This window comes from Anguilla anguilla, chromosome 3 (assembly GCF_013347855.1).
Source record: "Anguilla anguilla isolate fAngAng1 chromosome 3, fAngAng1.pri, whole genome shotgun sequence".
NCBI lineage: Eukaryota > Metazoa > Chordata > Actinopteri > Anguilliformes > Anguillidae > Anguilla > Anguilla anguilla.
Window position 1 is genome coordinate 7,493,283 of NC_049203.1, and position 16,143 is coordinate 7,509,425.

General features: G+C 50.3%; 1 protein-coding gene across 3 annotated transcripts in view; it reads right to left on the minus strand.

Annotated features, from left to right (window-relative positions):
- psd2 (pleckstrin and Sec7 domain containing 2) overlaps positions 1 to 16,143 on the minus strand; it is a 35,952-nt gene that overhangs the window by 16,330 nt on the left and 3,479 nt on the right. Inside the window, exons 2-4 of one of the 3 annotated variants that reach the window (XM_035411601.1) lie at positions 15,901 to 15,995; positions 10,572 to 11,028; positions 9,467 to 10,159 (exon numbers count right to left, since the gene is read on the minus strand). In XM_035411601.1, coding sequence (XP_035267492.1) covers positions 9,467 to 10,159; positions 10,572 to 10,933 — 1,055 coding nt within the window. In that variant the 5' untranslated portion in view covers positions 10,934 to 11,028; positions 15,901 to 15,995. The remainder of the gene's footprint in view (positions 1 to 9,466; positions 10,160 to 10,571; positions 11,029 to 15,900; positions 15,996 to 16,143) is intronic. The other 2 variants (XM_035411602.1, XM_035411603.1) reach the window with 2 other exon arrangements.

Genomic DNA, 16,143 nt, shown 5'->3' on the forward strand with positions numbered 1-16,143 from the left:
TACAAAATTAATTAATTACATTTTATAAATGTATAACATACATTTATACAGCTGTATTACCGGTGCAATGCAGGATAAGTAAGCAAACTGCTCAAGGGTAAAACTGCAAGGTCCAGCGGGGAATCGAACCACAACCCTTTAACCATTTTCCTAACCCTTTTACTACAATTCAGTCACCCTGATTCAAAGTAACGGTAATACTGACTATGGTCAATGATGTAGGAGCAACGGCCAGTTTACAAAACGTGCCGGTGGGGGGCAAGCTAATTATTTTTACAAGCAAAATAAACAACACTTTGCTCCCCAAATAACCACATTTACAAGGTGTACAACATGAAAGAAGTTCAGTTTCGTCAGTTTCATTGATCCGTAGCTATTGCAAAACAGCAAAGGGCCGAAATCCATGTCGACATGCAAACGCAAAGACGACCTAGTCTATATAACAAAAAGGTAGCCTACAGCGGTATGAAATTTCTGATATTCAGTAGGAGAAAATTGCTTTGGTAGGCTACGTTGAGGCAGAGCTTTTCTGGTATAGAACGCTTCGTTCAAAGGTTTAATAAACAGATCTGCTTTCCCCCTCTTCAACGCCAAAACGCTGTTAAGAATGATTTCAGAATCTTCGTAACGTAATATATCCCGTAAGCCTCAATTTACCCAAAACAGACTGGCACAAATCAATCTTGTATCGATCCTACAAATTGGCGTGCGAGCGTGTGGTCTTTCACGGCGAAGTTTAGTCGAGTTCATTAAACGAACATCGTGTAAAAAAATAATAAATAAAAAAAACTTACAGCAGTTCCAGCAGAAAGTCAAAGTGCAGGTCGTATTCTTCCTTCCACATTTTTACTTCTTATTCCGCGCAGTCCCAAGGAGAGAAAAATAACCTTATCCGCAGGTTGTTCAAATCCATTCCTACTCCCATTGTATTTGCCCTCAGCGGTTTAAGCGAAGAGATTTTATCATTTTCTTTCACCGATATGGACTTCGAAACCCTGCATGACGTCTAGGGATGTGTTTTCTTTTTTTCCCCAAAATAGTTTATAGATTAGCGTGTATATCGCCGCGAGCATCACGTCAGGCTAAACCATAGGGCTTTTACTTATTTCTTGGAAGTTTTGAAGTCTACGGACAGAGGAAGGAGGCGGGGTGTCAGACAACCTAGCCTTGTTACTGCCTCAGGAAAAAAAACCTAATTTTTTCCGTTGGAGGACTCCAAGGAGTTCCTTTAAAGCACCTCGTTCCCATTTTAACAAATCACCCCAATAAATTATATTTTACAAATAATCCATAACAACCTATACCCCTTTAATGGTTTCTTATTCGGGTATAATAACAAGGATGCGAAACAAAGCTGAAATGTTTGGTTTTTTTTCCTGCTGATTTTAGCTAAAGTTACGACTTGGCAGTCTGTATTAAGGAATTTGTCCGAGCAGGGAGCAGAAAGTCTTCCCCACATCTGCTATGAATTACTGCCGTAGACAGACAGAGCAGCACCATACCCTCTCTAGCGTGCCTTATTGCATTAACCAGCACATTTCAAAGCATCACGGCGGCTTTGTCTGCGCACCGCTAACAGGATCTTTTTCATCCTGATGGAGCCGTTGTCAGAAGCTGACGCGAGACTGAATACTAAATAAAGTAAGTGGACGAAACGTTAACATTGAGGACTGACTGTTTGTCGGGAGGGGGGGTTGGCGTACAACAGAGACGAACTGAAACTCCAATTGAAAAAACACGCGTCTCCATACAAGGATACCTGCAGTGTCGTTCCTTGAGACCACCGGTAGGGGGTGCGTGATCTCCGGTGGCCCCGCAGTGCACAACAGCCGTGGAAAGGGGGAACAAAGGTAACTGTCGGTAAACAAATAGCGCCAGGGCAAACAGTCACGCACGATGCCAGAACGCTTAAAAAAAGAACCATTCCCCCACTCAGGCCTTTCCACACAAAGGTGCTATGGAGTGATGAAGCACACGGCAATGTGGGTTCCCTTTATTGTACGACTTCTCCACCTTTCTATTTTTGGTGCCCACATAGAGTCCCCATCTCAGCAATGACTCACCTCCCGATAGCAGATGAGAGAGACGCCAGGGCTGGGCATGGCGGCTCCAGACTTCTCCACGACAGCGGCAGATCTGTATCACCCTTCTCTGACACACAGCGCCATGCTCCCTGTCTCTTATCTCTCGCCATTTTTCTTTTTTTTTTTTTATTTTGCAAAGGAGGAAATGTTGGAGTTGTGGAGAGCCCACTTGACGGTGCCATCTGCATACAGTAACCTATGTGCATCGCATGCCACTTGCTCTTCGGTGGGAGCCCATTACAGTTTAACTGGCCAGTAGTTACGCAGGCTATAGCGCATCACTTCATCGCCACCTGAGGGGCATTTGATGTTTTCCCAAAGTTGGGGAGGACACGTGACCCCCAACATGATAATATTGGGGGGGAGGGGGCATTTAATGTTTTCCCAAAATTGGGGGAGGGGTATGTGTGCGGGGGGGGGGGGGGGGGGGGGGGGGGGGGCACACAAGATCTATGTCCATGGAAGTTCACAATGATTCGGCGTTGTCATATGTATTCAAGAATCCATCTGTATTTCTACAAACATTTCAAACTTCTAACATGTCGACAAAACAAAAATCCAGTCGTTGGCCAGTAAAATTTTGTCTCAGGGATTTCTTCTTCATGTGAATTTGAATAAGTACCTTTGAACAAGCCAGGGTTTCTGGGAACAATGCACCCCACACTCCAGAATGGAATCCCGAGAAACGCCGGCTTCTAGCCAGGAGTTCTGGGGGTCTACTGTCACCCCAGGGAAGTGGAGGCGGAGGTGGGGGATTTACTAGGCAGGGTTCTGCCTGCCTTATTCTTAAACAGCGACTCATCCAGCTGACTGTGCACTTTTCAGTCCGTCTACGGAGGAAATGCAGTCTATCACTGCAATCCCAGAAGGGAAGAAGTTGCCAGAAAAGACAGTAAGGGATGCTTTAACCATTTGCTTTTAATGCACACGTTAAAGTGCAGTGCGTGCTGGGAAATTCAGTCCCCCCCCCCCCCCCCCAGGTATGCAAGAACACACCCAGGGCATTTTGATGCGTGTTCGCTTTCACGTACCAGAGTTTTCGGAACAGAGATGGAGATTTGGTATGCAAAAAAGTCTCTGTACTATCAGATAGGACGGCTCAGTGAAAAATAAAAAAGACTTCCGAGTCAGCCGAATTCCCCTTTTCAGGGAATCTCTCAGCGTAATATAGTTTTTGAAATGAGACACACAATAAAACAACCGGCCCACATTTTGAACTGTTAGTGATAGTTCTGATACTAAATGATTAAAGACACAGATTATAGGCAAATGCAAAAGTCCTCCTATAGCTCTTTTTGCTACCTCTCTCTCCCTGTCTGTCCATCTTTCTCAACCTCTTTTAAAATATAATGCATGTGCTTAAACAGACAAAAGAAATGTGTTTGGTTGTTTCTATGGTTATCTCTCTCTCTCTCTCTCTCTCTCTCTCTCTCTCTCTCTCTCTCTCTCTCTCTCTCTCTCTCTCTCTCTCTCTCTCTCTCTCTCTCTCTCTCTCTCTCTCTCTCTCTCTCTCTCTCTCTCTCTCTCTCTCTCTCTCTCTCTCTCTCTCTCTCTCTCTCTCTCTCTCTCTCTCTCTCTCTCTCTCTCTCTCTCTCTCTCTCTCTCTCTCCTTCCCTTCCTCCCTCCCCTGCAGTATCCGTACATATTTCAGGCTGTGCATGAGCGGATTATCAGCAGGGGCAGTGCTGCATTTCCAAGGATTTTCTTCCTAACACCCCTCCCATCCGCAAGGACGGGGAGGAGGTTCGGTTACCGTGGGTGACGGGAGGCAGGTAGCGGGATCAGTCAGGCTTCACGAAGCTCCCCTCCTGCCACACACCGCCATCGCCGCTGCCACTGCCCCCCCCCCCCCCTCACCGCCTCCCCAGGCCAGCTAACGCTCATCCCGCTAACCTACTTACACTCATAAGCGGGGAGGAAACCAGCACGGCCCACTGCAGTGCACAGACAGGCAGCAGCAGCAGCAGCAGCAGATTAAAATCAATACAGAATAAGAAGCTGCTGTACAGCACCGCTGTGAGAAGAACCGCCAGAGAGAACATGCTGTTGGATGTCTTCTTCTTTTTTTTTTTTTTTGCACTACAGGCATTTAGCAGACATTTGTATCCACAGCAACCTGCACGTTTTTTAACATAGTATACAGCTGGATATTTACTGAAGCAATTCAAGATAAGTACCCACGTTATAATTGAATATTAGCAGTCCTAAGTGGTCCTTGAGCCTTTCCCAGTCACCTTAAAAAAGACCATCTCTCCAATTAAGCGCTAGGGCAGATGGGATAGTGGAGGAGTGAACACCTCACTTCACAGCACTGATGCTGTTTGTAAAGGTGAGAGGTGTTACCAAGGTAGTGGGAAACAATGGCAACAGAGGGACTTGACCAGGTGTTAAAAAAAAAAATTTGTGGGGGGAGGGGGGATTAGAAAACTTGAATTTTGAGCTAAGCACTCATGTGGTGTCAGCCTGTAGGGGGCGTAAACCCCTCCGTATTGGGACTGGCCACCCCAGACTCGTGCTCCATGGCGCTTATACGGGGCGTCTGTGCTGAAGGCCCGGAGGTTCGCTGCACAGTCCCCTGGGCAGCAGGCCTGGGTCTGAGTGGCGGGTTTTGCGTGCGGGAGCCTGCTGAATGAGCATCATTGATATCAGCGCCTCTGGACCGCACGCGCAGAACGGGATGTTCTCCGATCACAGGGCCTCTCCACGCCCGCCGCCGTGGGGGGGGTGGGGGACTCACACCACCCGCACACTGGAGTCCTGAACCCCCCGGCCCTCCCCCTCCCTCCCTCTCTCTCCCTCACTCCCCCTTGTTCGTTCGGAACGGAAGGCCGAAGGCGATGATGTCATGTCGCATAAACAATGCCTCATTCAGAAGAGGCCGGCAGGAAGTAGCCGCTAGTTTAAACGACTACATCTGTCGAACTGCTGCGACCACATCCAATCGTCTGGGGGGGGGGGGGGGGGGGGGGTATGGGGGGAATTCCTTTGCAGAAATGAACAGCATAAATCCTGAAAGCCTTACTTTTTAAACAGTTTTTGCCAGAAATTACAGCAGCTCCTGCTGCCTGCAGTTAACTTCACACAGGTATATTTTCTGGTGTTGGAGTGACAACAAAGTTTGGGAAAGTGTCTTTTATTTTTAACTCATTACCCATTAAACTAATTTAATGTGAATAACAGCCACTGCCCTGCACCCTTGAGGGAAACGCTTAGCTTTAAATGGCTTCATTAAATACATATCCAGCCACGTATCCAGCCAGCCATGAAAATGAATGCTAACTACAGTACTTCTTTTTTTTTAAGTTGCCATGGATATGGGCATTTGCAAAGTGGCTAAGTAATGTAATGTAAAACCCGCTGTGACTCATCTTTAGGCTGACATTTTAGATTTTAGCTGGCCTTATTCTGTCTTTTCCTCCTTACCAGCTCGATACGGAACAGGCTTGGGGTCAGTTCCATTTCAGCTATGTCAATTTAGGAACCCAAGTGACATTCAAGTTTCGGAATTGAAAAATGCACATAACGTTCCATGAGGGCTTTTCAATTTATGAAATCAATTTCAAAAAATTTTACTATACACCCAGCACAGACAAGAAAAGAGAAGTGTTTTGACTTCTTTATGCACAAACGGGTATGAAATACCCCCCCCCCCCCCCAGCGGCAAATCGAATTGAGGCACGCACTTAAATCTAGTGCACGCCATGTGATTTACATTATATCCAGGCCTGGCTCACACGGACCCTGTCACGAGAGTCCACAGGTAGATTGCCTCTGCCCCCCCCCCCCCCCTCCCCCCCCCAAACTCAGCTCGCTTTCACCAGAGTCCCACACAACCCGCCAAGGCGCTGAAAAAGCCGCAGCAATGCCAAATTTTGACTTCATAACTAAAATAAATAAATAAAACAAACTAACGGTTCTTTCTTCCTGGGGAGGGTGGCTTTTTTTGGCTGGCAGGAGGAGCTATTGTATGTAACGTATCACTGCGTATTTAGTGGCTGCTCTAGTTAATCAGATGGCCGCGATCTCCCTGTTACAGCTGTGCCCGTTGCTCAGGCCTCTGGTTCGTTAGCCATAGCGGACGCGCGCTTGTGCGCTAGCGCGCTAGCGCGTGCGGCGGAATTCATACGTGAAGATGCGGAATGTGATATCACCCCCGAAGGAGCAATAAGAGCATTATTGGTTCCCCTGATTGGGAGGCTCGGTTTTCAATTCAAGCGGGCAAGTCGCATCTAGCGTGGAGTGTTTTCGGTGCGATCTATCAGCAAACGTAACTCCCCGTCACAGTCTCAAATTAACAGAGATGACCACAGAAATGTAACATGGCCATAGTCATGATTATTAATTCCAAAGCTGAGAGGAAAATGTACAAAATTGACGTAAAACACCTTTGTGTGTTCAAATATGTCAGTAGTATTTTGAGAGTATCAAGAGCAAATGTTAGCAGGCTATGCTTGGGTCTGAGAAATGACACTGAAATACAGGTAAAAGGAACCATGCTGGCCTGAATTGTGCAGAGGTGTCCTAGATTGATTTGGGAGCCCAGCCATGTTACTTTTATCAGAATGGCACTGTGGACAGAGAACAAACGGTCACGGTCAAGGAGACCGTTATAACAATCTCTCGGATGTAACGAGCGGATATTGCTGCCACTCTGAGCAGTTGAGAGGAGAGTCAAACCGCGCAACATAATGTGGAACAGATTTTTATTTTTTTTGTCATGTTGTCCATTTATGGAGCTGGGTATTTACAGAAGTCAAGTCCCAAACTCAAAGGCACAGCAGTAGAACCACACCAGGGACACGAGGTTCCAATTTATATGGGCTACCTGACCCACTCTGTTACCATTTCTCCATTCTATCCCAAAACACAGTTAGTCTCAACAATGTGTAAACAATACAGTATACACCGTTTTTTTCCTGTCACGTGGACATTTTCAGCGTTATGTATAGTCAAATCTGCTGCATTTACACCAAAAAGTCAATAGGCTGTATTTAAAAATAGAGATTCTTTTTGACGCTAAGTTGCACAATGTCATTGTTATCGCACGTATTTTAAAAGCGACTAGGTTTAAAGCTCGCTATCCCCGAAAGATCACGTGGTTCTTCATGATTTTAGGCCCTGGTCGGTGCGCTTACTTGCACTGAGTGCCCCCTAGTGGTGAAGACCGTAACAGCTGCATTTCTTTCTTCGATAGGTGGTTTCGTTTTTAAAAATACGAATTTCCTCCGCGCTACTTCGTCCTGGATGAAGGAACATCGCCAATAAATTTACAGAGAACGCCACACAGGAATGCGCGCTGCTCAAGTCTTTCTCTCACAGAGCCAACAGCCAGACCTCCTAAGCTTCAGACTGTGTGGTACCGGCCGCAGGTCTCCATGGCAACAGACAGAGCTCCTCTTAGCCTGGATGTCAGTGCAGACAGGGAGTTTGCACAGGAGAAAGATGGATGGTGGAATCACTGATGTCATATCATTGTGCGTGTGTGTGGCCTGACTTGCCAGAACACCGTCTAAAATTTATGTGCATGTGTGTGTTTCTGTGCATGTGTGTGTGTGTGCGAACGCGTGTATGTGCGTGTACATTTGCGTTTGTGTGCATCTGTGTGTGTGTGTACGAATGGGTATGGGCACACATAATCTATATGTGTGTGTTTGTGTTTGTGTGCATGTGAATGCATGTCTGTGTGTGTAGTTGTGTATGTACGGTGTGTGCCTGTGTGTGTGTGCACGCATGGGTGTGAAGTGAGTAGAAATTGTGGTAATCTTGGGTGATAAATGTGAGTGTCATCCGTCTGCTAGTCTTTAATGGGTTTCTATTCTCACACAGAACATGCTCTCATGCGCACAGAGAGTGCTCACGTGCCATTTTTCCCACTGATCACATTTTCATGTTTTTCTGGGATTATTGGACGCCACTAATGCAGATTACCAGCAAAAGCGTGCATCAGTAACAGGCTGTGGAATTTTAATGATGTCATTGATTTTTTTCTCTTTTTTTGGGGGGGTAGTAGAAACATGCATTATGTATCAGAGCGTGTACCCCTGTCCCAGGGGAGTCAGCAAATCAGCACACCTCTCCAAGCTGCTGAACAAAGACCCACGGCAAACCGTGTCGGCAAACCAGCCCAGAACCCCCCCAGCACACCGCAACCCAGCTTTCCATTCTCCTTTCAGAACCAGCAGGTCCGGTTTAGGCCGCCTCTGCCCCCTGTCTGAACGCACCAGTGCATCCAGACCGTGTGCATTCACAGCCATACAAACCTATCCATCTTATAGCTCTGCAGTCCTGCCACAATTCACAGCCAGCAGCCTCCTAAGCAGCGCTGAGACCACAAACATCGACTGCATTGCTGACCACACATTCCCCTTTATGTAGCCTACTTGACACAAAAACACCCTCCTTCCCATTACTGAAGCGAAGGGCATTCAGATTTGCCGGCTAATTATCAGTACTGAAGAAGGGGCGTGGTTGTCCAGAGAGCATCCATAAATGTGTAAACACGGAAAAGGACCTGAAGCTTCAGACACCAACCAGAACCTCCAAGACACAGGTACAGAGACCGGAACGAGGCCAGGAGATGAATATTTAGCCAGCATACCGATCGATTGCATTAGAATATCATTAAACACAGACCCATTCAGCGGACTGGAAGCAAAACTGCATGGGACACATTAGAAAACAGAAAACCACAAGGAACCACAGGGAACACAACAAACCACAGAAAACATGCGTGTAACCAGACTGAACTACAGGACACAAACAGCAGGGAACACATGGAACAGACGGAACTACAGGAAGCACAGATAACACACTGACCTACAGGACAAAACAGCAGGGAGCACATGGAACAGACGGAACTACAGGAAGCACAGATAACACACTGACCTACAGGACAAAACAGCAGGGAGCACATGGAACAGACGGAACTACAGGAAGTACAGATAACACACTGACCTACAGGACAAAACAGCAGGGAGCACACGGAACAGACAAAACTACAGGAAGTACAAAGACAACACACAGAACTACACACAGGTAAAACACGGAGCTACAAGAAATAAATAGGTGACACTGAACCCAGCGCACACAGACACAGTAAAACAGTGGCCACAGCAAGAACTGGCCGTACAGCGATTATAGCACAGAGTGCGCCATACCACATCTCCAGGCCCAACTGTGGCCCCTGCATTGCTTCCATTTATGCCAGTCACGTTTCAGATCAACACAGAGTCTGGGAACAGTGTAAGCGCCTGTGCATATCTGGTTTGACAGTAGGGTAATGCAGGGGTAGTGATGTCGTTCAGATTGCTGGGATATGCTTTAATATGTACTGCTCACGTCCCACGCACACCTGGATTTAGGCGCAGGTACCCGGGCCCTACCTGACGGAGGTGGGGAAGGTGCCGGAACTCTCCAGGGGTCCCTGCGCGTCGGCGTGGAACCCGTTGGGCAGCGCGCGGAGGTTGGAGCGGCTCAGCACGTTCTCCGAGCGGCTGCTGGTGATGGAGTTCCGCAGGGGGCTGGCCGGCGCCCCGCCCCGGCCGTCCCGCCCCGCCTCGGGCCCGTCCTGCTCGGCCACGGCGGGCAGCTCCAGCGCCTCGGCCGGCTCGGGGCCCTCCCGCGCCCTCTGCTGGATGAGCGGGGTGAGCGGGGCCTCGAAGCTGACGCAGCTGTCCGTCTCGTCCGTCAGGGACAGCACGTCCAGCGAGTCCAGGCTGCTGTAGTACGTCCCCCGCAGGAGCTCCGACTCCACGATGCGCTCGAACCTGGAGCTGAAGCCGTCCTGGTTCTCCCGCCCGTCCGAGCGCCCGTCCTCCGCCTCCGCCTCCGCCTCCGCCTCCACCTCCACCTCCACCTCCACCTCCGCTTCTTCCACGATGCGCTCGAACCTGGAGCTGAAGCCGTCCTGGTTCTCCCCCTCCCCGTCCTCCTCTTCCTCCACCTCCACGTCGACCTCCTCCACGATGCACTCGAACCTGGAGCTGAAGCGATCCTGGCTGTCCTGTGCTGCGTCATGTTCTTCCTCTCTCTCCTCCTCATCATCATCATCCTCCTCCTCCAGCTTTTCCTCAGTCCTGCATTAATATAAATAAACATTATGGAAATATACACAAAACACACACGCTCAACTGACACACATACACACACACACACACGCACATACACACATACACACCACAACACACCACACCAATTAATTATGGTGGGCAATGAAAAGAGCTGTTTCTCAAGAGTCCAGAACACACATGCACACGCGCACACACACACACACACACACACATTTAAAAACACATACACACAGGCAAAACACATATTGGAACTCAAAAATTGTCAAAAGAAATATTTTCGCTGTCCAGTTTAAGCACCAATAAGGACATGATGTCAAATCATACAGTCTGGATTCAGTTTCCCATCCAGTGAAAGTGGTGACTCAAAAGCTGCTCCTTTCATACTTCTGTTGTGCAGTGATATTGGACAGGTGCAGACCTCTGTGTGTACCTAAAGTCCTGTGTGTCCGTTTCGGCGTCCTGGTCGTGTCCGTCGAGCGCCCCGTCCTGCTCCAGGTCCGGATCTGTTCCCCCGCCGTCGTCCCCCGTGCTCTCCTGTGCCTGCTCCTCCGCCTGCCTGCGCAGCCCCCCGTCCGTCTGCGCATTCCCGTCTGCGCAGTCCATTTCATCCTCCCCCCCGCTGGTCTGCGCCGCCCGAGCGTCTCCACCCTCAGCGTCCGCAGCCCCGTCCTCCGGCCCCGCCCCCTCCTCCCGCGGCGCGCCCTGGTCCGTCCCGTCCGCCAGGACGTGTGGGGGCGTGTCCGCCTGCGGGGGGGCGCCGCCGCACGGCTCCCGGGTCATGGCGTCCGCCCCCTCGAGCTCTTGGGCAACGGCGTTGGCGGGGGCCGGGAGGTCCGGCGAAGCGTTGGGATCCAGGGCTGGAGAGGAAGTCACGTCTGTGAGGGAAGAGCAAAGAGCACCGCTCAAAAAACAAAGATGCACAGATCAGCACAGGGAGCCGGTTCTAGGCACACGCGACAAGGCCGTCGCCTATGATCTAACACTGAACATTTTACTATGTAGGCCTGACTGTGGGCCAGTGGGGGCGGGCGTTGATGATCGCAGACTGTGGGTGGGGGGTGGGAGAGCATTGGAGATCGTGATTGTGGACCTAGGGGGAGATCCCCTGCCCACCCAGGATGGATTAAATGCACCTTCTGTATGTCACTTTGACTAAAAGCATTCAATAAATGGCTAAATTGCACGTTGCACATGAAGTTGCACATTGTAACCTGGGGGAAGGGGGCAGCATGTGATCAAACCATAACCAAAAAACAACCACAGCCAGTGACGCTAGGGAAGGAGAAATGTAGCCTTGGATTTCTTTGATCCCACCAAGCAGGGAAGACCCACTTCACTGCCCCCCCCCCCCCCCCCCCCCCACGAGCGCTCAGTAGTGGACCATTCCACCTACCCAAGACTATTAAAGTTAGACAGGAAGTAATCCACCTAAAGTAACTCTGTGCCAATCAGGATTGAGAATAAATCCAAAACCTGTGTCTAGATTCATTTTGCGGTCCCACTGTGATGTTCGACAAAGACATCAGAACCTGTCGTTACTGACTTCGCTCTCGGCAAGCCCAAAAAAAAAAAAATCTTCTGCACGCGACTATTATGAGAAAATCAGATTAGTGTCAGAGCAAGAATCTTCCACTCTTTCTGCAAAGACCTTCCAGCTGTGCTCCCCTGATTGGAGTAAGAGGACTTAGGAAGCTCACATTTAGAGATCATTTCTGTTCCTTTTTTTTTTTAGAAAAATAAACTACATTTTAAGTGAGATGTCGGTGCCAGCAGATAGAGCTCCAGCTGGCAGGCGCTTTTGAGAGACAGAGGTGTTTAGTGGAACACGGGACTGTAGAGGCCAGAGGAGTCAGGCCCACGTACAGACAGATGAGAGACCTAGAGGGGAGGACAGAAGAGGAGAGAAGAGGAGAGGAGAGTAGGGGAGAGGAAGGGAGAGGCAGGAAGAGGGGAGAAGGGAAGAAGAGAGGAGAGGATAGAACAGGAAAGGAGATGAGGAGGGGATGGGAGAGGAGCAGGGAGGAGATAAAGGGAGAAGAGAGGAGAGAAGCAGAGAGGATGGGGAGGAGAGAAGGGGAAAGGAGAGGAGAGGATAAAACAGGAAAGGAGAAGAGGAGAGAAGGGGAGAGGACTGGGGAGGTGAGACGGGGGGAGAGAGGAGAGAAGCGAAGAGGATGGCGGAGGAGAGAAGGGGAAAGGAGAGGAGAGGATAAAACAGGAAAGGAGAAGAGGAGAGAAGCGAAGAGGATGGCGGAGGAGAGAAGGGGAAAGGAGGGGAGAGAAAGAGAGGGGGAGAGGAAGGGAGAGGAGGGAAGAGGAGAGGAGCGGAGGCGAGAGGAGAGGAGTGCAGTGGAGGCTGGCAGAGGTGAGGATCACTCTTTCAGAGGGCAGGAGGTGAAAAGGGAGCGGTTAGCCCGCGCTGGCAGACGACACGCTCTGACAAAGGGAGCCACGGCGTGTTATTGTGCTCAGTGTGCGCACACACGCCTCACGCGCTGCAGCCATATATTATGCACACTGAACATGTGGCTCCTTTAGGTTGGGCTGAGCAAACACACATGGGCACACGCAGACACGCGCTCTTCTCTGCTCACACACGCTCACACACACATGCGCTAATTTGCATGCAACTGCGAGCACTTCACAGAGAGATAGATTCACAGGAAATTATTTAGAGCGTCACTAAAAATCCCAAAGCCTCAGAAATGGCAGATGTTTCCCTCCTTCTACCACTGCCCACCCCCCAAACAATCTGCCTGCAACGTCACTGTCATTAACCCTGCACCTCCCTGTGTGACTGAGGACTGAGCACAGCTGCGTGTGTGTGTGTGTGTGTGTGTGTGTGTGTGCGTGCTTGTGAGTGTGTGTGGGCGTGTGTGTGTTTGTGTGCGTGTGTGTGCATGTGCATGCGTGCATGTGTGTGTGTGACTGGCTGTTTCTTTGTGTGTGTGTGTGTGTGTGTGTGTGTGGGCATGCGTGTGTGTGTGTGTGGTTGTGTGTGTATGTGTGAGCATGTGTGTGTGTGTGTGTGTGTGCGTGTGTGTTTGTGTGCGTGCGTGCGAGTGTGTGTGGGCATGTGTGTGTGAGTGCGTGCGAGTGTGTGTGGGCATGTGTGTGTGTGTGCGTGCTTGCGAGAGTGTGTGTGTGTGTGTGTGTGTGTGTGTGTGTGTGTGTGTGTGTGCGTTTCCCTTCCTCTGTGTGGCTCTGCACTGCAGTAACAATGCAGATCTTGAGGTGAGGCATTCCTTGGTAAATTAGGAACAACAGAGCAACACCAAGCAGACGACCATTTTATTGATCTGTTGCTCTATGAATCCCAATGCTAAATTAATTATGGTGGGCAATGCAAAGAGCTGTTTCCCAAGAGTCCAGAACACACACACACGCACACACACGCATACACACACACAAACACCCACACACACACACACACACACACACACAAACACCCACACACACACACACACACACGCACACACACACACACAAACACCCACACCCACACACACACACACACACACCCACCTACCCACACAATTTACAGACTGCGCAGCAAAAGGATAAAAAATTGACTTCAAAACAAAGAAGGAGCAATGACTCAATGTCCACAAAGCTTAAAGCATCCCTTGGCTGAAACAGGCAGTGGGGAGTTAATCAATGAGAATACATGTACTCTGACCCAATGAGCACGCAGCACACTTAAGCAGGCAAATGAAACATAACATGGCCAATGTGCCTTGACTAAGGAGCTAACTCCCCATCTCCACGGCGACACTCGAGGGCCAGACACCAGGAAATAGAAAAAAGCTTTTGTTAATGACGGGCTGCCTAATATTAAAAAAAAAGTGCCTGAATCTAGAAAGCCACTGTGCAAAATGCATGAAATGGTAGATGGACTGCATTTATATAGCGCTTTTATCCAAAGCACTTTACAATTGATGCCTCTCATTCACACACACACACACACACTCACACGCCAATGGTGAAAGGCTGCCATGCAAGCTACCAATCAGCTCGTTGGGAGCAATTAGGGGTTAGGTGTCTTGCTCAGGGACACTTCGACATGGCCAGGGCGGGGGATCGAACCGGCAACCCTGCAACTGCCAGACAACCGCTCTCACCTCCTGAGCTATGTCGCCCCTTACAGAGATCACACCAGGAAACACGGGCATTTATACTAATTTTAACAAAAGACAAAGTCTTAACCGGCGTACTGGTTTAGTCGCGCTCTCCCAGACGAGGCCTGGCACACCTGGACACGCCTCTGCAATGCGTTACATTACATTAATTTAGCAGGTGTTCTTATCCGGACGACGCGAGACAACATAACTGCGTCCATCTGTGTTATGCGAGGAGCGGCGCCAGGCCTGGCTAACAGAACTCCCAGACCGGCGCGTACACACGCAGCATCGTTAGAGTGCTAAACGCGAGTTAGCTTGTGCCAACCTAGTGCCGTAACACGAGCCATAGATTCACACAGTTAGTATCCGCGTGAAACCGTAAAAGCCTGCCGCTGCAATCCTTAAGTAACGACATGACATTTAAGGCAATGCCGCACGTGCCAAGAGCCAGAGACAAACAGCGCCATTTTAGAGGCGTATCTGATCTTTGGGGTAATGGCCACCACAGCCCATTTGGGATACAGGCCCATTGTGGTCAGCGTTCTTTCAGGAGAACCGACCTGCCAAAACAGAGGTTTGCGCGTCACAAGAGTGAAACAAAAGGCCCAGGTAGACCTTCACTTTTTCCCAATAGAAATATATACGGCTGTGGAACATAGTTACTTCATCCCCTTGATGAAGATAGGCAGACAGACAGATAGGCAGGCAGGCAAGCAGACAGACAGAGAGACAGGTAGACAGACAGACAGACAGACAGGCAGGCAGGCAGACAGACAGACAGACAGGTAGGCAGGTGTAATGAGACTGATTTTCACTCAAATTCATCATCATCACCAGCTGCTGTCTGAGCGTCGGGGGCGGGGCCCCGGATCCCCGCATTCGGATTGGTTGTGATTTGAGCCGCGACGCCGCACGCACACACCCCCCCCCCCCCCCGAGCGTAGCGATTTACCTTAGCGGCTTCAGCTCAGGCCCCGGCTGTCGGAACGCGTTATGTAACGCGCGTGCATTACGTAAGAGTCGAGCTCTAAAACGGTTAGCCGGAGAGAGACTCCACGGGCGAGAGTGTCTGTCTGGCGGGGAGAGAGAGCCACAGCAGAGCCTGTCAGGGGGGCTCGCGGCTGTGACAGGCATCAGCCGAAATAAACGCACTTCAAAAGAGGACGCTCGGGGGGGGGGGGGGGGGGGAACTCAGGGAACTCTTAGCGCAGGCTTTCCAAAGATGTGGGGAAAGCTAAGCGGCACTGTCACACGTGGACTCAGAGCTGGGGGGGAGGGAGGGAGGAGGGGGGTGGCCAAATAAATGAACTTGAGAAATGAACTGAAATTCAATTTGTGAACTGAAAAAGACGCGTTAGGCTCTTTGCTGAGCCCTGTAGTACGGTGGCCCTCCCAGGCCAGTCACAGGGGCACGCTCCGCCGTCACTGGTTTTCGGGTCACAGGGTCGCGCGGGGCTCCAGAAACGGGGCCGAGGGACACCCGGGGGGGTCGGCCTGGCGGACGGGAGGCGTCGGGGCGGGCGGGCGCTGAGAGGACCCCAGGCCCGCAGGACCGGGAGGGGCCTGAACCAGACGCGTGAAGTGCCCCCGTTTCGAAACCGAAATGTCAGTTTGAGTCACACTCACCCACGCCAACGCTTCTCCGTGTGTGCACGACGCAGGCTTCGGTTGGGGGGGGGGCACAGGGGTCTGTGAGAGACGGAGCTGATCTGCCAACAGCTCTAGAGAGTCATACAAAAGAGGAAGGGCTCCCTGAGAAAAACACACCATGCCAGAGAGGGAGAGGGTAACCAGAAATGTAAGCCACAGGATTTTTCTGTCCACACAAACTGCAGCAGTATGCCCTGGATATGCCCAGTATATTCTGCT